The sequence below is a fragment of the Protopterus annectens genome, chromosome 6.part0, assembly GCF_019279795.1.
Source record: "Protopterus annectens isolate FY-2018-M chromosome 6.part0, PAN1.0, whole genome shotgun sequence".
In the NCBI taxonomy this organism is placed as follows: Eukaryota; Metazoa; Chordata; order Ceratodontiformes; family Protopteridae; genus Protopterus; species Protopterus annectens.
Genome location: NC_056737.1, coordinates 1,036,772,178 through 1,036,794,841, shown reverse-complemented (window position 1 = coordinate 1,036,794,841; position 22,664 = coordinate 1,036,772,178). Strand labels below are relative to the sequence as shown.

Below are 22,664 nucleotides of genomic sequence, written 5' to 3'. Positions count from 1 at the left end.
TCCATGGTCTCCTCCGAGGGTGAGTGGCATCGGACCCTTGTCCGAACCCGCTCTTCCCCTTGGAGCCTCGGCCTTGGTGAGCTCGGCTCCGACATCTGCCTCGAGACTTCCCTTTCGGTCCCTGGGTTCCTAGCTCTTGGGCGGGTTCTCTCGGACCTGCCTGGGAGGAGCATTCGAGGTGATGAAGAGTGTACTGGCCACTGGTATCAGTCAGCAGTCTGTTCCGTAGCTCCTCCCTCTATAGTACCTGTTGACATCTCTGCCACTTCTCTTGCTACAGGACCCAGAGATCCTCCGCCTCAGGTTTCCCCATTGGGAATTTCCCCTCTTCCGAGGATTCTCCTGATGTTTGGAGATCCTCCTAGGAAGAGGACTTGTAAGAGGAAGCATGTAGACTCCCCAGTCTGTCACTTGGATACTGACTTTGATGAGTCAGAGGGATCCCTAGATCCCCTCTGAGGATGTCTCCTTCTCAGACATCCTAGAACTCCTGAAACAGAGGGAAACTGGCCCACCAACAATCCCTCTGAGGATGAGTCAGTATACCTAGAGGCGTTTGGATCTCGGCCCTCCACCTCCTGGGTGTCTCCGCCTTCGACCCCTTATGCAGGTTATTGCACGAAGGCGTGGGCAGCTCCTGACTCTGTAGAGCCAGTCCCTAGGAGGCCTTCAAAATTTATCACTGCCCTGACAAGCAATTCCTCACAAGGGTGTCCCGCTGATGCCATGGTGGTGGCTGCGGCCACCAAAAGGAACTTGCAGATCCTTCCGTGCCCGTCCATCCTCCTAATAAGGACTCTAGGACCATGGATAGGTACGGTGGCGGATGTTTTCCTCAGCGACCTTTGCTATCTCGTTCGCTGAATTACCTATGTCACTTCACCAGACTCCAGAGGGATATCCTTAAGGAGCTGGTGAAGTAGTTCAGGATCCTACAGCTGCAGGGGCTCAAGAAAAATTGGCTAGGAACCCTCAATTCCATTGCAAACTCCTCCATGGCTAATATCTTATGCTGCGGATGGAGGAGTAGAAGCAGGTACAGGTGTGGCTCTTAGGCGCCAAGCCTGGATGCGGCTATGTGATTTTCAGATCCCTTTAAGGCGTCCTTCACAAATTCTCCCTTTGATGGGTCAGCTTTGTTTGGCCCTCAGGTGAAGGAAACCTTGACCAGGTGCGCACAGGACGGCAAGCCTCTTTCTGCTGTTGGAGTCCGTGTTTCCACCCCTTCTAGACCTTATCCCAAAGGACAGAAGGTGGGAAAATGTGGTTCCGTAAATCCCAAGGAGTCACGCCGGATCCACGTGGTCAGTTTACCCCTAGAGGCAGAGGGGGTAACAACAGACGCGCTCTAGAGGCAGAGGGGTCCGAAGAACCAGGGAAACAGGGAGCCTCTCTCTGACAAGCCCTTTCAGCATCCCTGAGGTGTTGCCCGGCTGTCCCTCCTTGGAGGCAGTCGGGGGAAGATTATCACTGTACCCAGAAGCCTGGCATTCCCTCACTCAAGACAGATGGGTACAGTCGATCATATCCAAGGGTTACATAATTCCTTTCGAGGAAAGTCCCTTCCCCTCAAGTTCCCTTCCAGATGTACCACCGGTCTAAGGGATTGCAGAGTTAGAAGTCTCAAACTACTGCAAAAAGAGCCATTCAGCCAGTTACAATAGACCATTCAGAGCAGGGAATCTACGCAAGGTTCGTTTTGGTCCCCAAAAAGACAGGAGACTGGAGACCAATATTGGATCTCAGCAGACTCAACAAGTCTGTCAGGAAGACAAGATTCCGAATGGTCACTCTTCAGTCAATTCTGCCCTTCTTACAGAAGGACAACTGGATGTGCTCAATAGATCTTCAACATGAGTGCTATCACATCAAAATTCACAGCCGATCCACGACATTTCTCCTCTTTCCACTGGGTTCCATTCATTTCCAGTTCAGAGCCCTGCCCTTTGGTCTCACTACAGCCCCCAGAGTGTTCACCAAATGCATGGCGGTCACGGCTCACCTGAGACGTCACCAGGCGTGGCTCCTGATAGCCACCACGAGGCATCAGCTTATACAAGACAGGGATTACACAATAGACCTTTGTTCTCATTTGGGCATCTCAATCCTTATCAGTCAGTCTATTCATCATACTTAAACACTGTTCGGATGTCAGCTACCCTTACAGATCAAAGAGTTACAGACATTCAGAGTCATGTCAGGATCATTCTGGCCAGCAAGAAAGTACAGGCCAGAATGGTTCTAAAATATTAGGTCTCATGGCTGCGGCCATTACTCTTCTTCCCTGGCTCGATTCTACATGCGCCTTCTTCAGTGGATGCTGTTCACACAGTGGTCATACCAGCAACTTCAATGCGTCACCAGATTCTGGTGACACAGACATCAAAAGCATCTTGCTTGGTGGATCACATCGCCTCAGGTTCACCAAGGCAGGGTACTTTGTACCCCCATCCCGATAGCCACTGTCACCACGGATGCCTCCCTGATCGGGTGGGGGTCATTATCAGGGCAGGATGGTTCATGGGGCGTGGCAGCCGTTCGAGTACCATCTGCACATAAATGTCCTGGAGATGAGAGCAGTGCTTTTAACGTTGCAAGCCCTCAACGACTTTCTTCCCGTAGGGACAATTGCAGTCCACACAGACAACATGTCTGTAGTTTGGTATATCAACAAACAGGGCGGAACCAAGTCCTACCCCTTGTGTCGAAGCTCAGACTATGGCAATGGGCGATCTCCTCTCATCGGTTTCTGGTAGCGCATATCCCTGGGAAAACCAACATTATAGCGGACAGATTGAGCAGAGCTATTCTCATGCCTCACGGTGGTCTCTCAAGCAATCTATAGCGGAAGAGATTTTTCTGGAATGGGGTTAGATCTTTTGCTACTCCCCAAAACAGCAAATGTCCAGACTTCTTCAGCCTCTTCCTCTATCAGGCCATCCCCAGAGGACGCTCTGACCCAGGATTGGCCCCAGGGACTTCTTTATGCCTTCCCTCCATTTCCTCTGATCCCTCAGGTGATCCAGAAAGCTACCGTTTGAGAGCCAAATTGATTCTCATTGCCCCTTACTGGCCTCGACAAGTTTGGTTCCCGTTCCTCCATCATCACCTTTTGGTGCATGGCATCTGGACCCAGTGCCAGATCTTCTGATTCACCAATCGGGTCAGCTGCACCGGTCAATCCCTTCTCTCAACCTCACAGCATGGTTGCTCCACTTCCTTCCTTAGCCAGGCTTCCTTTGATCTCTAACCCAGTTAGAGACATCATAGTAACCCTAAAATCCTCTACCAGGAGGATTTATACAAGCAAATGGAAACGTTTCTCTTATTGGGCTAAGGCCCCGAATATTGATCCTTTTACTGCCCCTGTTCAGGCAGTCCTGGACTTCTTAGCAGAGATTTTTCATGCAGGCTCCTCTTCTTCCACAGTCAGAGTTCAATTGGCTGCTATTTCCAATTTTCATGTCGGGATAGCAGATCATAATATTATGTCCCATAGGCTCTGCAGGGCCTTCTTGAAAGGAATTTTCCTACTAAAGCCTCCAATCAGGAATCCTCCTCCTCAGTGGGATCTAAATTTAGTGCTGACATCCTTGATTCTTCCCCCCTTCGAGCCAGCTGTTTCTTGTTCCCTGAAATATCTTTCTTGGAAAACTTTATTCCTTGTGGCTATTACATCTGCCAGGAGGGTGTCTGAACTTCATGCTCTTTCGGTTCGACCCCCCTATTTGGTTTTTCACAAAGACAGGGTATCTTTGAGAACTAACCCAACCTTTTTACCTAAGATCGCTTCAAAGAACAATTTGAATCAATCCATTGATCTCCCTGTATTTTTCCCTAACTATTCAGATAGAGCTGAACAAAAGCTACATTATCTTGATGTCCACCGTCAACTTAGATATTATTTGGACAGAACAAAAAAATTTAGAAAATCTGATCAACTTTTTGTTTCCTATGCGGATAATAAAAAAGGCCTTCCTGTTTCTAAAGTGACCTTGTCCAGATGGCTTTCTTCGGTCATCTCTGAAATTTATCTGCTCAGGGGAAAACAGCTGTGCTCAAAACCTAAAGCACATTCAACTAGGAGCTTAGCTACTTCTACAGCTTTTCAAGCTAGACTTCCTTTGGACACTATTTGTGCAGTGGCCACTTGGGCTACTCCTCACACTTTTGTTTCCCATTACAAATTGGACTTGGCCTCCAGGGACAGAGCCAGTTTTGGCTCTACAGTCCTCAAGAGTTTGTTCCATTGAGCCACCCAGGATAGAGGTGCTAGGGTCGCGGTCCCATCAAGCAAGAATGAAGGCGAGATTGACAACTTAACATTAAGTAGTTATGTACCTACCATAACGTTCCATGTTAGTTGTCATCTCCTTCTTTCTTGACCCTCCCTCCTTCCCCTGGACAGACCTTGTTATAAGAAACTGTTATGCTGAAGACCATTCAGACCTGGTCCTTCTTCCATCTGTAAGTTTTCTTCTTCCTTTGGGAAGTATTTTATGCTTGGTGCTATTGCCCTTTGTCAGCAAACGAGATCTGGGTAACCGCCTTGCATCATGGGATATGGGGCTGCCTCGAGCTGGTAAAAGTGACTCGAGCTTAGCCGAGTCGGGCCGAGGATCGGCTCCGAACCCATCAAGCAGAAAGAAGAGAAGACAACTAACATGGAACGTTATGGTAGGTACATAACTTCTTATTTTGTTTTGATGTCATTTGTGTGCTTGTGCATACATGGACAGACAGGCTACCAAAGGGATCGTTTGGGGAAGTGTTTCATTTTGGTGGTTGTGCATACTTGGACTTGGTACTGAAGGGGTCACCTAGGAAAATGTTTCATTTTTTACTCAGTCAAGGGCTTGTTGCAGACACACAAAGGAAGAAATTCACCCTTACGTACTCTTATTTTTTGTTGGTATTTGTTGGTAATTAAGTTTATTAGTAGCATTTTTCTTTAAATACCTGTCAGTTTTGTAATTGTCAGGATTATTATTTTTATCTTTAAGATTCTCATGGAATTTTTTAAATATAATAAGCATTTCCTCTGAAGTAAGCTTAGTGAGAATTTCAGAATTTTATTGATTTGTGCCTTTTTCTTAACATCTTACTTCTATTAGCTAATCTGTAGATTTTTGAAGTGATTGCATAGCTGTGCAGTGTTGTTTTTTGTAAAGCTGTCTCTACTTTGTGTTGAAACTGTTTGATATTTTGTCATTATTTTTTTAATATATCAAAAAACAGATGCGGCTCGCCACAGCAGAAATATAAAAACACGTTTAATCACTGCAGTATAGTAAGCGCTTTCTCTATCAGCAACGCTTCATCAGACTTTAAACAACTGCACTAAGCCATAACTCATTTAAATAGTAGTACATACAAATGTCAACCAATCATGGCCAGCTCAATTGCATCACATATTATGCCTTTTAAAAAAACATAAGACAAAAATATGTATTCATAAAGGTATTCCTAAAACACTCTGACTACATACAAAACAAAAACTTGCAACGGAACGAACCAGGCAAAATCCAAAGCAGGAACAAATCGGCACAATTACTATATTGCTGTGTAAGTTAAACACTGAAGCAGATAGTCCAACGACAGAAACCACAGAAAGTCCTCGGGTGATAAAAATATTCCACAGAAATTTATTAAATTCGGTAAGCGCGTTTACAATAAAGCTTCCTCAGACTAGATACGAACAGATTAAAATAACACTCTATATAAGCACATGACATTAATCTGTCTCCAATCATGACATTAATTAACTTCAAAAACTTAAGCACATTCATCTTAAAGGAATGACAATATCTCCAAGTACTGAAAGGATATCTAAAGTAAAAAAGCATATGAACAGTACATATCAAAAATACATACATACAGCTGTGCTTAACATACTTAAAATATATATCTCTATAAAAACATGTGAATGTTCAACCAGCATATTAATACAAAAAGCACACTCAAAAGGAGGATGGTCTCCTCATCAGTTCCCCTGGGCAGACCATTTGTACTTCCCCCTCCAGTTGCTACGGTGACCACAGATGCCTCCCTGATTGGGTGGGGGGGTATTATCAGGGCAGAACAGTCCAGGGTACCTGGCAACCTCAAGAGTACCATCTGCACATAAACGTCTTGGAGATGAGGGCTGTGCTTTTAGCTTTGCAAGCTCTTCAGGACTCTCTTCCTACAGGGACAATTGCAATTCAAACGGACAATATGTCAGTTATATGGTACATCAACAAGCAGGGCGGAACCAGGTCCTACCCCCATGTGAAGCACTCAGACACTGGCAATGGGTGATCTCTTACCAGCGGTTTCTGACTACGCATTCCTGGGAAATCCAACATCATAGCAGACAGGCTGAGCAGAGCTATTCTCATGCCTCACAGTGGTCTCTGAATCAAGTAGTAGTGGATCAAATCTGCTGCGACCTCTTTGCTACCCTTCAACAGCAAATGCAGCAACTTCCTCTCTCCTAACATCCAGAACATTCCCCAGAGATGCTCTAGTCCACGATTGGCCTCAGGGACCTCTCGCATTCCCTCCCTTTCCCTAATTCCCAAGCTGATTCAGAAAGCTACCGTGGTTGCAGAATGATCCTCCTTGCTCCGTACTGGCCTCGACAAATATGGTTTCTGTTCCTTCATCATCTTATCGAGCAGCCTTGACTCTGGACTCAGCTCCAGACCTCCTGATCCATCAGTCGGCGGGCTGCATCATTCCCTACAATCTCTCAACCTCACAGCTTGGTTGCTCCACTTCCAACTAGCGGGCTTCCTGATATCTCCCAATCAAATCATTTTATCATCGCAAGTCTACCACTAGAAAAACTTGCGCTAGTAAGTGGAAAGCGTTTTCTTCCTGGGCAGAGGCCAAGAATATAGACCCTTTTCAGCCTCTGTTCACCACGTCCTGAATTTCTTGAGCTCTTTCATTCTGGGTCCGCTTCTGCTACAATTAGAGTGCAGTTAGCCGCAATTTCAAATTTTTATATTGGCCTTTCAGAAAGTAGCATAATGTCTCATAAGCTTTGTAGGCCTTCCTTAAAGGAACCACTCTGCTCACGCGATTAGGATCCTCCACCTCCGTGGGATCTGAATTTAATTCTATCCTCTCTAATTTTGCCACCCTTCGAACCTGCAGCTTCCTGTCCTTTGAAGTTATTATCTTGGAAAACACTTTTTCTGGTAGCAATTACTTCAGCGAATAGTTTCTGAACTGCAGGCTCTTTTTGGGTTTTCATTCACTGTTCTTGGCTCGATGTTATGAAAGTCAGGTAAGTGAGATTTTGTTTATATGAAGAAAACTCATATATGTGTATGTGTGTGTGTATGTATATGTATATATATATATATATGTATGTGTATATATATATATATATATATATATATATATATATATATATATATATATGTATGTATATATATATACATATATATATATATATATATATATATATATATATATATATATATATATATATATATATACACACACACACACACACACATATGTGTGTGTGTATATTTATACAAATATATATTAAAGTAAGAGAGAGGGAACTTTTCTGCAAGTTTATTTGGGTTGTAGGTATGCTTCAGCATATGAAATCTTTTAGTACTTGATTTTCAGTGAAATGTGATGAAGGCTTTGTCTGAGGTATTTAAACAGTAATTTGTAACAAGTGGAAGAGAACGACAAAGTGATGAACATGTTGAAATGGTCTTGAACAGGATATGGTAAGTGGTTACTGAGCTGTCAAAACAATGAGATTCTGGTGATGCTGTTTGGGTCACTGGAGAAAAACTGTTGAAGAGGAGCCTTTTTGGTATTATGGTTAATCCTTATGATGTATACTAGTTGACTGAGGTCAAATATTTTTATTTCCTCAGAGAAGAAACTTCATTTACATATCTGTGACTGTTTATATTGTAGTGATTGCTCTTTGTAGTAACCTCAATGTTTTTCTTCCTTTTCCTTAGGATTGTGTACTGTGATGAAAGTGGAGAGGAATGTGGGGGAATTAATGTCCATCAGCCCTCAGCATTTGCACACAAAAAGCTAGAATTGTCTGGTGTTACTCTCTTTTGGGAAGAGTTTTCAGGATCTTCAAAAACATCTCCTGTAACATCAATTGCACATCAGGTACATGTTTCTAAAGTAGTCTGACTGGGAAGGAAGGTCCTTATTGATAATGTATGAAGTAGAGTAGGTAGGGTGGGGTAAAAAGGGGTAATTGCCTCAGGCACTGTCTTTTCAAGAGCATAATTTGTCAATGCAAAACTAAAAAAGAAATAAATATTTTTAATTAAATATCTTTTTTTTCCCTAATAAGGGAACAGCAGTGTGTATGCCCTATGTGGACATCTCATGCAAGCCTCCTGATTCCACTTATGTCATCTTGCTTGGGCACCACCCCCAAAAGACTTGTGATTGGCTGAGCAGGTAGGTGGGGCGGTGGCGCAGTGCAGTAAAGGCCATCTCTTCAATAATATCTTTGGCGCCTAGTGCAAGTTGAGGGATATCCTGGTTTGTGTATCAAAATTGCTCACTGTTGGCTCATTTGTTGTGTGGAGAGACTGGGCAGAAAAAAATGAGTTTTTTAAGTAAGTAGAGGTGCTTACTAGTATGCTTGTTGTGCATACATGCTGATACTATTGAAGAGGGGTCATAGGGGAAATGTTTCATTTTGGTGCTTGTGCATACTTGGACAGACTACCGAAGAGGTCACTTGCTGAATTGTTTCATTTTAGTGCTTATGTGTACTTAGACTACTGAAGGGGTTGCTTGGGGAAATGTTTCACTTTGGAGTCAATGTAGTGCTTGTGCATACATGCACAAACTACTGAAGGGTCGTTGGGAGAAGTGTTTCATTTTGGCACTTGTTCATAGTTGGACATATTATTGAAGGAGTTGCTTGGAGAAATAATGTTAAGTTGTCAATCTCGCCTTCATTCTTGCTTGATGGGTTCGGAGCCGATCCCTCGGCTCCGACTCGGCACTTGCTAAGCTCGAGAGTCACTTTTACCAGCTCGAGGCAGCCCCATATCCCATGATGCAAGGCGGTAAGTACCCAGATCTCGTTTGCCGCTTCGCTTATGAGGTCCTCCTTTTACCAGCTCCTGGTAAGTGATCCGAGAAGTCGGCTCCGACAGGATTTATAGTATCGGCTCCGATGGCTCATTCCAGGAAGAGGTCGAGGTCTCCTTCCTTGGAGCCGATACTTTCGGCTCCGGCTTCACCTCTTCTTTCGGAACGGAGCCATCGCAGCCGATCTTCAAGGTCATCCAGACTGTCAGATCATGACCTAGAGAGAGTGGTCAGTAGATTACTTAAGTCACAGGTACTGGCCCAAATGTTACATAGTCCGTCTCAACAGACGACTGTTGGTCCACACCCGTTACAGTTCCTCCTTCAACTCTACCCCAGAGCTTGGAGTTGGAGTCTTCGAATGGTTACTGCTACGGCTGGAGGACGGATACCCCTTCTGTTCCTTCAGCCTCTACTCTTATCTCCTCTTGAGACCTTCCTCAGAGGGATTCGGTGGTCGGGCTTTCATGGTCTCCTCCGAGGGGTGAGTGGCATCGACCCTTGTCCCAACCGCTCTTCCCTTGGAGCCTCGGCCTTGGTGAGCTCGGCTCCGACATCTGCCTCGGAGACTTCCCTTTCGGTGGTCCCTGGAGTTCCTAGCTCTTGAGCGGGTTCTCTCGGACCTGCCTGGGAGGGAGCATTCGAGGTGATGAAGAGTGTACTGGCCACTGGTATCAGTCAGCAGTCTGTTCCTGTAGCTCCTCCCTCTATAGTACCTGTTGACATCTCTGCCACTTCTCTTGCTACAGGACCCAGAGATCCTCCGCCTCAGGTTTCCCCATTGGGAATTTCCCCTCTTCCGAGGATTCCCTGATGTTTCGGGAGATCCTCCTAGGAAGAGGACTTGTAAGAGGAAGCATGTAGACTCCCGAGTCTGTCACTGGATACTGACTTTGATGAGTCAGAGGGATCCCTAGATCCCCTCTGAGGATGTCTCCTTCTCAGACATCCTAGAACTCCTGAAACAGAGGGGAAACTGGCCCACCAACAATCCCTCTGAGGATGAGTCAGTATACCTAGAGGCGTTTGGATCTCGGCCCTCCACCTCCTGGGTGTCTCCGCCTTCGACCCCCTTATGCAGGTTATTGCACGAAGGCGTGGGCAGCTCCTGACTCTGTAGAGCCAGTCCCTAGGAGGCCTTCAAAATTTATCACTGCCCGTGTGACAAGCAATTCCTCACTAAGGGTGTCCCGCTGATGCCATGGTGGTGGCTGCGCCACCAAAAGGAACTTGCAGATCCTTCCGTGCCCGTCCATCCTCCTAATAAGGACTCTAGGACCATGGATAGGTACGGTAAGCGGATGTTTTCCTCAGCGACCTTTGCTATGCTCGCTGAATTACCTATGTCACTTCACCAGACTCCAGAGGGATATCCTTAAGGAGCTGGGTGAAGTAGTTCAGGATCCTACAGCTGCAGGGGCTCAAGAAAAAATTGCTTCGCAGCTAGGAACCCTCAATTCCATTGCAAACTCCTCCATGCGGCTAATATCTTATGCTGCGGATGGAGCAGTAGAGCCGCAGGTACAGGTGTGGCTCTTAGACGCCAAGCCTGGATGCGGCTATGTGATTTTGCGGATCCCTTTAAGGCGTCCTTCACAAATTCTCCCTTTGATGGGTCAGCTTTGTTTGGCCCTCAGGTGAAGGAAACCTTGACCAGGTGCGAACAGGACGGCAAGACTCTTTCTGCTGTTGGAGTCCGTTTTTCCACCCCTTCTAGACCTTATCCCAAAGGACAGAAAGGTGGGAAAATGTGGTTCCGTAAATCCCAAGGAGTCACGCCGGATTCACGTGGTCAGTTTACCCCTAGAGGCAGAGGGGGTAACAACAACAGACGCCGCTCTAGAGGCAGAGGGGGTCCGAAAAAACAGGGAAACAGGGAGCCTCTCTCTGACAAGCCCTTTCAGCATCCCTGAGGTGTTGCCCGGCTGTCCCTCCTTGGAGGCAGTCGGGGGAAGATTATCACTGTACCCAGAAGCCTGGCATTCCCTCACTCAAGACAGATGGGTACAGTCGATCATATCCAAGGGTTACATAATTCCTTTCGAGGAAAGTCCCTTCCCCTCAAGTTCCCTTCCAGACGTACCACCCGGTCTAAGGGAGGTTGCAGAGTTAGAAGTCTCAAAACTACTGCAAAAAAGAGCCATTCAGCCAGTTACAATAGACCATTCAGAGCCCGGAATCTACTCAAGGTTCTTTTTGGTCCCCAAAAAGACAGGAGACTGGAGACCAATATTGGATCTCAGCAGACTCAACAAGTCTGTCAGGAAGACAAGATTCCGAATGGTCACTCTTCAGTCAATTCTGCCCTTCTTACAGAAGGACAACTGGATGTGCTCAATAGATCTTCAGGATGCGTACTATCACATCAAAATTCACAGACGCTCCAGGAGATTTCTCCGCTTTCGGCTGGGGTCCAGTCATTTCCAGTTCAGAGCCCTGCCCTTTGGTCTCACTACAGCCCCCAGAGTGTTCACCAAATGCATGGCAGTGGTCACGGCTCACCTGAGACGCCAAGCATTCCAGGTGTTTCCGTATCTCGACGACTGGCTCCTGTCAGCCACCACCAGGCATCAGCTTATATAAGCCAGGGATTACACAATAGACCTTTGTTCTCATTTGGGCATCTCAATCAACTTGAAAAGTCATCCTTATCGCCCTGCCAGTCTATTACCTTCATAGGCAAACTTAAACACTGTTCGGATGTCAGCTACCCTTACAGATCAAAGAGGTTCAGACATTCAGAGTCATGTCAGGATCATTCTGGCCAGCAAGAAAGTACAGGCCAGAATGGTTCTAAAGGTATTAGGTCTCATGGCTGCGGCCATTACTCTTCTTCCCCTGGCTCGATTCTACATGCGCCTTCTTCAGTGGATGCTGTTCACACAATGGTCATACCAGCAACTTTCAATGCGTCACCAGATTCTGGTGACACAGACATGCAAAGAGCATCTTGCTTGGTGGATCACATCGCCTCAGGTTCACCAAGGCAGGTACTTTGTACCCCATCCCCGATAGCCACTGTCACCACGGATGCCTCCTGATCGGGTGGGGGTCATTATCAGGGCAGGATGGTTCATGGGACGTGGCAGCCGCTCGAGTACCATCTGCACATAAATGTCCTGGAGATGGCGCAGTGCTTTTAACGCGTTGCAAGCCCTCAACGACTTTCTTCCGTAGGGACAATTGCAGTCCACACAGACAACATGTCTGTAGTTTGGTATATCAACAAACAGGGCGGAACCAAGTCCTACCCCTTGTGTCGAGAAGCTCAGACTATGGCAATGGGCGATCTCCTCTCATCGGTTTCTGGTAGCAACGCATATCCCTGGGAAAACCAACATTGTAGCGGACAGATTGAGCAGAGCTATTCTCATGCCTCACGAGTAGTCTCTCAAGCAATCTATAGCGGAAGAGATTTTTCTGGAATGGGGTCGTCCATGTTGCGATCTTTTTGCTACTCCCCAAAACAGCAAATGCCCAGACTTCTTCAGCCTCTTCCTCTATCAGGCCATCCCCAAGAGACGCTCTGACCCAGGATTGGCCCCAGGGACTTCTTTATGCCTTCCCTCCATTTCCTCTGATCCTCAGGTGATCCAGAAAGCTACCGCTTTGAGAGCCAAATTGATTCTCATTGCCCCTTACTGGCCTCGACAAGTTTGGTTCCGTTCCTCCATCATCACCTTTTGGTGCAGCCGTGGCATCTGGACCCAGTGCCAGATCTTCTGATTCACCAATCGGGTCAGCTGCACCAGTCAATCCCTTCTCTCAACCTCACAGCATGGTTGCTCCACTTCCTTCCTTAGCCAGGCTTCCTTTGATCTCTAACCCAGTTAGAGACATCATAGTAGCCCGCTAAAATCCTCTACCAGGAGGATTTATACAAGCAAATGGAAAGCGTTTCTCTTATTGGGCTAAGGCCCAGAATATTGATCCTTTTACTGCCCCTGTTCAGGCAGTCCTGGACTTCTTAGCAGAGATTTTTCATGCAGGCTCCTCTTCTTCCACAGTCAGAGTTCAATTGGCTGCTATTTCCAATTTTCATGTCGGGATAGCAGATCATAATATTATGTCCCATAGGCTCTGCAGGGCCTTCTTGAAAGGAATTTTCCTACTAAAGCCTCCAATCAGGAATCCTCCTCCTCAGTGGGATCTAAATTTAGTGCTGACATCCTTGATTCTTCCCCTTCGAGCCAGCTGTTTCTTGTTCCTGAAATATCTTTCTTGGAAAACTTTATTCTAGTGGCTATTACATCTGCCAGGAGGGTGTCTGAACTTCATGCTCTTCGGTTCGACCCCTATTTGGTTTTTCACAAAGACAGAGTATCTTTGAGAACTAACCCAACCTTTTACCTAAGGTCGCTTCAAATAACAATTTAAACCAATCCATTGATCTCCCTGGATTTTTCCCTAACTATTCAGATATTGCTGAACAAAAGGTACATTATCTTGTTGTCCACCGTCAACTTAGATATTATTTGGACAGAACAAAAAATTTAGAAAATCTGATCAACTTTTTGTTTCCTATGCGGATAATAAAAAGGCCTTCCTGTTTCTAAAGTGACCTTGTCCAGATGGCTTTCTTCGGTCATCTCTGAAATTTATCGCTCAGGGGAAAACAGCTGTGCTCAAAACCTAAAGCACATTCAACTAGGAGCTTAGCTACTTCTACAGCTTTTCAAGCTAGACTTCCTTTGGACACTATTTGTGCAGCGCCACTTGGGCTACTCCTCACACTTTTGTTTCCCATTGCAAATTGGACTTGGCCTCCAGGGACAGAGCCAGTTTTGGCTCTACAGTCCTCAAGAGTTTGTTCCATTGAGCCACCCAGGATAGAGGTGCTAGGACGCGGTCCCATCAAGCAAGAATGAAGGCGAGATTGACAACTTAACATTAAGAAGTTATGTACCTACCATAACGCGTTCCATGTTAGTTGTCTTCTCTCGCCTTCTTTCTTCGACCCTCCCTCCTTCCTGGCCTGGACAGACCTTGTTATAAGAAACTGTTATGCTGAAGACCATTCAGACCTGGTCCTTCTTCCATCTGTAAGTTTTCTTTCTTCCTTTGGGAAGTATTTTATGCTTGGTGCTATTGCCCTTTGTCAGCAAACGAGATCTGGGTACTTACCGCCTTGCATCATGGGATATGGGGCTGCCTCGAGCTGGTAAAAGTGACTCTCGAGCTTAGCAAGTGCTGAGTCGGAGCCGAGGGATCGGCTCCGAACCCATCAAGCAAGAAAGAAGGCGAGAGAAGACAACTAACATGGAACGTTATGGTAGGTACATAACTTCTTATTTTGTTTTGATGTCATTTGTGTGCTTGTGCATACATGGACAGACAGGCTACCAAAGGGATCGTTTGGGGAAGTGTTTCATTTTGGTGGTTGTGCATACTTGGACTTGGTACTGAAGGGGTCACCTAGGAAAATGTTTCATTTTTTACTCAGTCAAGGGCTTGTTGCAGACACACAAAGGAAGAAATTCACCCTTACGTACTCTTATTTTTTGTTGGTATTTGTTGGTAATTAAGTTTATTAGTAGCATTTTTCTTTAAATACCTGTCAGTTTTGTAATTGTCAGGATTATTATTTTTATCTTTAAGATTCTCATGGAATTTTTTAAATATAATAAGCATTTCCTCTGAAGTAAGCTTATTAGTGTGAGAATTTCAGATATTATTGATTTGTGCCTTTTTTCTTAACATCTTACTTCTATTAGCTAATCTGTGTAGATTTTTTGAAGTGATTGCATAGCTGTGCAGTGTTGTTTTTTGTAAAGCTGTCTCTACTTTGTGTTGAAACTGTTTGATATTTTGTCATTATTTTTTTAATATATCAAAAAACAGATGCGGCTCGCCACAGCAGAAATATAAAAACACGTTTAATCACTGCAGTATAAAGTAAGCGCTTTCACGTCTATCCAACGCTTCATCAGACTTTAAACAACTGCACTAAGCCATAACTCATTTAAATAGTAGTACATACAAATGTCAACCAATCATGGCCAGCTCAATTACATCACATATTATGCCTTTTAAAAAAACATAAGACAAAAATATGTATTCATAAAGGTATTCCTAAAACACTCTGACTACATACAAAACAAAAACTTGCAACGGAACGAACCAGGCAAAATCCAAAGCAGGAACAAATCGGCACAATTACTATATTGCTGTGTCAGTTAAACACTGAAGCAGATAGTCCAACGACAGAAACCACAGAAAGTCCTCGGGTGATAAAAATATTCCACAGAAATTTATTAAATTCGGTAAGCGCGTTTACAATAAAGCTTCCTCAGACTAGATACGAACAGATTAAAATAACACTCTATATAAGCACATGACATTAATCTGTCTCCAATCAAAAAATGACATTAATTAACTTCAAAAACTTAAGCACATTCATCTTAAAGGAATGACAATATCTCCAAGTACTGAAAGGATATCTAAAGTAAAAAAGCATATGAACAGTACATATCAAAAATACATACATACAGCTGTGCTTAACATACTTAAAATATATATCTCTATAAAAACATATGAATGTTCAACCAGCATATTAATATAAAAAGCACACTCAAAAGGAGGATGGTCTCCTCATCAGTTCCCCTGGGCAGACCATTTGTACTTCCCCCTCCAGTTGCTACGGTGACCACAGATGCCTCCCTGATCCGGTGGGGGGGTATTATCAGGGTAGAACAGTCCAGGGTACCTGGCAACCTCAAGAGTACCATCTGCACATAAACGTCTTGGAGATGAGGGCTGTGCTTTTAGCGTTGCAAGCTCTTCAGGACTCTCTTCCTACAGGGACAATTGCAATTCAAACGGACAATATGTCAGTTATATGGTACATCAACAAGCAGGGCGGAACCAGGTCCTACCCCCCATGTCGAGAAGCACTCAGACACTGGCAATGGGTGATCTCTTACCAACGGTTTCTGACCGCAACGCACATTCCTGGGAAATCCAACATCATAGCAGACAGGCTGAGCAGAGCTATTCTCATGCCTCACGAGTGGTCTCTGAATCAAGTAGTAGTGGATCAAATCTGCTGCGACCTCTTTGCTACCCCCTTCAACAGCAAATGCAGCAACTTCTTCTCTCTCCTACCACATCCAGAACATTCCCCCAGAGATGCTCTAGTCCACGATTGGCCTCAGGGACCTCTGTACGCATTCCCTCCCTTTCCCCTAATTCCCAAGCTGATTCAGAAAGCTACCGTATTGGGTTGCAGAATGATCCTCCTTGCTCCGTACTGGCCTCGACAAATATGGTTTCTGTTCCTTCATCATCATCTTATCGAGCAGCCTTGGACTCTGGACTCAGCTCCAGACCTCCTGATCCATCAGTCGGGCGGGCTGCATCATTCCCTACAATCTCTCAACCTCACAGCTTGGTTGCTCCACTTCCAACCCTAGCCGGGCTTCCTGATATCTCCCAATCGGTGCGTGAAATCATTTTATCATCGCACAAGTCTACCGCTAGAAAAACTTGCGCTAGTAAGTGGAAACGTTTTTCTTCCTGGGCAGAGGCCAAGAATATAGACCCCTTTTCAGCCTCTGTTCACCACGTCCTGGAATTTCTTGCGGAGCTCTTTCATTCTGGGTCCGCTTCTGCTACAATTAGAGTGCAGTTAGCCGCAATTTCAAATTTTTATATTGGCCTTTCAGAAAGTAGCATAATGTCTCATAAGCTTTGTAAGGCCTTCCTTAAAGGAACCACTCTGCTCACGCCCCCGATTAGGGATCCTCCACCTCCGTTGGATCTGAATTTGATTCTATCCTCTCTAATTTTGCCACCCTTCGAACCTGCAGCTTCCTGTCCTTTGAAGTTATTATCTTGGAAAACACTTTTTTCTGGTAGCAATTACTTCAGCGAGAATAGTTTCTGAACTGCAGGCTCTTTGTATCCGTCCCCCGTACCTAGTGTGCCACAAAGACAGGGTTGCTCTTAGGACTAACCCTTCCTTCCTTCCTAAGGTCTCTTCTGAGAATAATTTGAACCAGTCCATTGACCCTCCTGTAGTTTTTCCTAACCATTCCAACAGGGCAGAATATAAATTACATCAATTAGATGTTCACAGGCAACTGCGCTTTTATTTGCTTAGGACTAAGGACTTCAGAAAATCGGATCAGCTTTTCCTCTCTTATGCAGAGGGCAAACAAGGCCTACCAGTATCAAAAGTAACTTTATCTAGGTGGCTGACTTCTACCATAACCCTTATTTATCAGCTGAGGAAGAAAGAATTACCTGTTAAACCTAAGGGCCAGTCCAGCAGAGCATTAGCCACTTCTGTTGCGTTTCAAGCCAGGTTGCCCATGGAATCTATCTTTGCAGTGGCCACTTGGGCAAATCCTCATATTTTCTTCTCGCATTATAAGCTGGACGTGGTTTCTAGGAGCAGATCTGATTTTGGTTCCACTGTTCTGAAAAGTCTGTTCCACTGATCCACCCAGGATATTAGGTGCTAGGGACACTGTCCCAACCAGCAAGAATGAAGGTGAGATAGACACCTTAACATAAAGAAGTTATGTACCTACCATAACGTTCCATGTTAGTTGTCTCCTCTCGCCTTCTTTCTTGCGTCCCACCCTCCATCCCCCTATCCTACTAGACCGAGAAGAGTTTCTCTATGGATCTACACTGGCTGAGACTTCTCTGACTATCCCACTCTACCTAGTAGTCTCTATAGTTGGGCTTAGGTATGATAGGATTCCTTCATTACTTTGTCTGATGTTAGTCTCACCAAACGAGATCTGGGTTTCTAGCGCCAGGCATCATGGGATATGGGGAGACCTCCAGCCAGTATGTAGCTCTCGAGCTTTAGAAGATGGCCGAGTCGGAGCCGAAGATCGGCTCCGAACCCAACCAGCAAGAAAGAAGGCGAGAGGAGATAACTAACATGGAACGTTATGATAGGTACATAACTTCTATTTTTGCTCCCACTATCTCCGCAATCCTATCATCAGTGGTTAAAATACCCCAATTTTTATTAATAATGTCCTTAATCTTTAAATTCTTATTAGAATAGGGAATGATCATCCTATTCACATTAACCCATTGCTCACTATTATTAACACTCCCAGTATTACCCTGGTTCTTGTATAGGTACGGATTACCTTTTCCCATCCTTATGGATTTATTCACTTGGTATACACCTTCTACTTCTTTTATACTATATCCCCTTGATGACAGATTATCAGCCAGCATCTCTTGTTTCAAGCTATAACTTTCATCATTGGTAGTGAGACGTGACATTCTGAGAGTCTGACGTCTTACTATGTTTCGCTAAATATGTTGGGGATGCATACTACTGTGATGTAGAATGCTATTCCTCCAACAAGGCTTTCTATATACTTCAGAGTGCATCTTATCTTCTCTCTTAAGCATTTGAACATCTAAAAATTCTATCATAACATCCGAACTTTTATATTCAAACCTCAAAAAGTCAGTGGTACCATTTATATAGTCAAATTAATTTAACTCAGTTTCAGTACCATCCCATGTAAAAAAAAAAGACATTGTCTACAAAGCGTTTATGAAAATGTGTTTGCTGTAAAAAATGTTTGCCATAACATAAGTGCTCTCCCAATATGCTAACACAAGGTTAGCGTAAGAATTAGCACAGTGGATGCCCATGGCAACCCCTTTTTTCTGTAGTTAGTATATACAGTTATACAGAAAAACATTATTATTCAGTACCAAATCAAGTAACGCTAAAGTCCTAATAATCAAATTCCTTGGTACCCCTTTTTCAATCAGAAAAAGTCAAAATTGCAACGCGACATCAAGGATTTTACTACTGGAGTGGTTTTTGCATGGGGTAGAAGTAACCCCCCCACCAGCCGTGAACTCGGAAGACGCACCACAAACATCGGATCCTTTGTGTGAAACTACCAGTGAATCTCTGAATCAGCCTGTATCTTTAATGGGAGGAGCCGCGAATGCCATCTCCACAGAACCGGCTCAGTCGATCGGAAGCGGAGCTGAGTAATCACATCACCATATCTTCATAAAAAAAGGAAGTCCCATTCTGATGATAATGGTGACTCCACTACTGATGTTAACACTGGAGCCAGACCTAGGGCTATCACTTCTTTTCAATTGCAGAGCCCTTTTCCTACCAGGGACAGGTCACAGAATCGAGGGAGGAAGGGTAGACTCTGTTTATTTATTTTATTTATTTTATTTTATTTTACATTTGTTAACCGGGCTAGTCTAGCTGGATATATGTCCATTTTCAGTAGAGGCCTGGGGAGAAAAGCTCCATACATAAAACTACACTACAAGACATATTAATAAAAAAAATTTAAGTACAATAAGAATATACATTTAGTAATAAGAAACAACAAATACTTAAGGCACACACAAAAATATGCTAGGTCTGTAGTAGCATCACAATTTAAAATGCTAAAGATTCGCAGTTAGTTTCAGTAATCCGGAGAGAAAGAAGTATAACAAGAGTTTTGTAGGGATTAATGTAGAAATACAAGAGAGGAGAAGAGAGAGAAACAAAAGTCTAGAAGGGGAAGAAAAAAGAAGATGGAAATGAGGGCAGGGGAGAGAAAGGAGGAGTGAGTCAGAGCATAAGAGGAGAGCAACAGGGCAAGAAAAAAAGTAAGTATATGTGTAGCTAATAAGACAGTAAATAGTTAAGGTACAGTAGGGGAATGAAAAGGTTAGTCAGGAGTCCAACAGGAACAAAGCCAGTGATTTTGGAAGTACAGTTTGATTTTTTGTTTGAAGAGTGGTAAGGAGGTGATTAGAGTAATATCTGTGGGTAGCAGATTCCATGTCCTACCTACAGTATTAGTGAACAGAGAGTCACCAGCTAAGTTATGAGATTTTACAGATTTGGTCGTGAGTTTAGAAGAAGATCGAAGGGAGGTAAGATTGCTATAAGGGATTAAAAGTTTAGAGAGTATAGGGGTGTTATCAGGTTGGTAAAGTATCTTGTGGGTAATAGTAAGTTGTGAGATCATAAGACAGTTTTGTAGCTCTAGCCAGCCTAGGAGTTTTAGGTTATGACAGTGATGTGTTCTGAAAGGGTTACCGGTGGCAAAGCGGGCAATGCTATTGTAACAAACTGCTAGTTTATTTAGGTTAGCCTTCTTAAGGTTAGTGAAAATAGGTGAGGCGTAAAAGAGAGTAGATATCAGATGGGAGTGGGCGATAGCCCTGGTAGAAGGTGTGAGAAATGGCTTAATACGGTATAATGATTTTTTTGTTAACTGTTTTGATGATGTTGTTGGTATGTTGATCAAAAGTGAGATTGTTATCAATGGTTACTCCTAGTAGTTTTGTTGTCAGGTCAGGAGAGATGACAGTGGTGTCATTTGACAAGATGTTGAAGTTTAATGGGGAGGCTCGAGTGGTAGGAGTGAAAAGGAGCAATTTAGTTTTTTTTAGCATTGAGGAGGAGGTACCGTCTAGTAAACCAGGTTTCTCCAGTGTTGAAGGTAGTTTGAGTTAGTGAGAGTAGCTCTGAGGAGGTAGATGCTGAACAAATAATAGTGGAGTTGTCAGCATATTGGATGCAGGTAGCTTGAGGGATTACAGTGTTAAGATCGTTTATGTAAAGGGAGAAGAGAAGTGGCCCAAGAATGGAGCCCTGTGGTACTCCAATAGAAACAGGCAATAAGGAAGAGATATGGTTGTCCCAAAGAACGGCTTGTTGTCTGTTGCTTAGATAAGAAGTAAACCATTTAATAGCCAGGTTATCAAATGAGAGGGATTGAAGGATATTAATGAGGGAAGAGTGGTTCACCATGTCAAAAGCTTTAGAGAGGTCAATGAAGAGAGCAGAGGAGAAAAGATTGGAGTTACGATAGTTGTTGATAGTATCAACAAAGGAAAGGAGGGCAGTGGAGGTGCTATGGTGAGGTCTAAAGCCATGTTGACAGTTGGCTATAATGTTGTGTAGAGAGAAATACTGAACAAGTTGCTGATGGATACATTTCTCCATTATCTTAGCTAGAGGTGAGAGAAGAGCAATAGGTCTATAGTTAGTGTAATCAATAGAGCTACCACCTTTGTGTAGTGGGATAATGTGAGAGACTTTCCATATATCTGGTATGGTTCCCTCTTGGATAGTCCTATTAATGAGTATAGATATTGGGTATGCAATCTGTTTAGCAGCCTTTTGAAGAAAGAGAGAAGGGAGTTTGTCAGCAGAGGGGGTGCAGGGTTTCAGTTTGAGAATAAGCTTGTAGATGAAAGAGGTAGAGATAGGATGAAGAGTGAAGTTGTGGGGAGAGTCAATTAGATTATTTGTAGGGTAAAATTATTATTATTGGTGTTCAGTTGTCTAGCAAGAGATTGAATGGTTTCTATAAAAAAGGAATTAAAAGTGTTTGTAGTGTGGTTTGGGGTATCTGGGTCTGCGTTTAGAGGGGAGGGAGTTTTTGATGTTCCAGGTGAAAGGAGTTTGTTGATAGAAGACCAGAATTGTTTGGGTTTATTAAAATGGGTTTCTTGAAGTTCACAGTAGTAGTTTTTTTTTGTCAGAGATTATAGCTTTTTTTGTAAGATTCCTAAGTTGGCAAAAGTGAAGAAAATCAGAGCTGATTTTATGGTATCTCCATTTGGCCTAAATTTTATTTTTAGTATGAATTAATTTCTTTGTTTCCTTAGAGAGCCATGGGGCTATATTAGACTTCATTCTAATAGAGCGTTCAGGGGCATGTTTATTCAAAATGGAAAGGAAGGTTGAGTTGAAGAATGATACTGCTTCATTAAGAGGAAGTGATTTCAAGAGGTTCCAGTTGCATGTTTTGAGATCATTTTGAAATGAGTCAGTTTTAAAGTGTTTGGTAGAGCGTATTATTCTAGTGTTAGGGAGGTTTTGATAGTCAGTCTTTTCTCTAGAGATAAAGGTTAGGCAGTGGTCACTAAGGTCATCGGGCATTGTTTCTACTTTGTATGAGACATTGGCTTTGTTTATGAGTATCCAGTCTAAGATACTATGTTTCTTACTTGGTTTATTAAGCCTTGTTGTAGTGGTAATAGATTGAGTAAAACCATGTAGGTTTATATGACAGGAGGGGTTTTCACTATTAATAGTATTCCAGTCTATATTAGTCACCCAGAATTTTAGTTTCTTGGGGGTAGTTAGTGGAAACCCAACTGAGAAAGTCTTCTAAGATGGGTATATTGTTGCCTGGAGGTATATACATGCAGATGATGTAAAGGGCTTTTTGTGCATTTAATTGGAGTTTAGCGATGATGGCTTCAGCTCTAACATCCTGGGTTGGACAGGCTGGGAGGGTGGAGATGTTAAGATGGTTCTTAAAGAGAATTGCCACTCCACCACCTTTACGTTTAGAACGATCAAGCCTATATAAATTATAGCCTTGGGGAATAATCTCAATGTCTTTGGTGGCTGGCTTTAGCCAAGTCTCTGAGAGGCACAGAATATCAAAGTGGTGAGTGTCTAAGAGGGCATGTAAGTAGGGTACTTTGTTGTTTACACTTCGTATATTTAGATGTCCTATGAGAAGGGTGTTATTGAAGTTAGGCCTAGATACTTTTGGGGAGGGATGTGTAGGGCCAGGGTTGGGGTGGATGTCACCGTCTTGTAA

General features: G+C 43.8%; 1 protein-coding gene across 1 annotated transcript in view; it reads left to right on the top strand.

Moving 5' to 3' along the window:
* The window catches only part of ATG2B (autophagy related 2B), a 1,825,281-nt gene that overhangs the window by 200,972 nt on the left and 1,601,645 nt on the right, over positions 1-22,664 (top strand). The window contains exon 4 of the mRNA XM_044074646.1: positions 7,983-8,145. Within this exon, the coding sequence (XP_043930581.1) occupies positions 7,983-8,145 (163 nt within the window). The remainder of the gene's footprint in view (positions 1-7,982; positions 8,146-22,664) is intronic.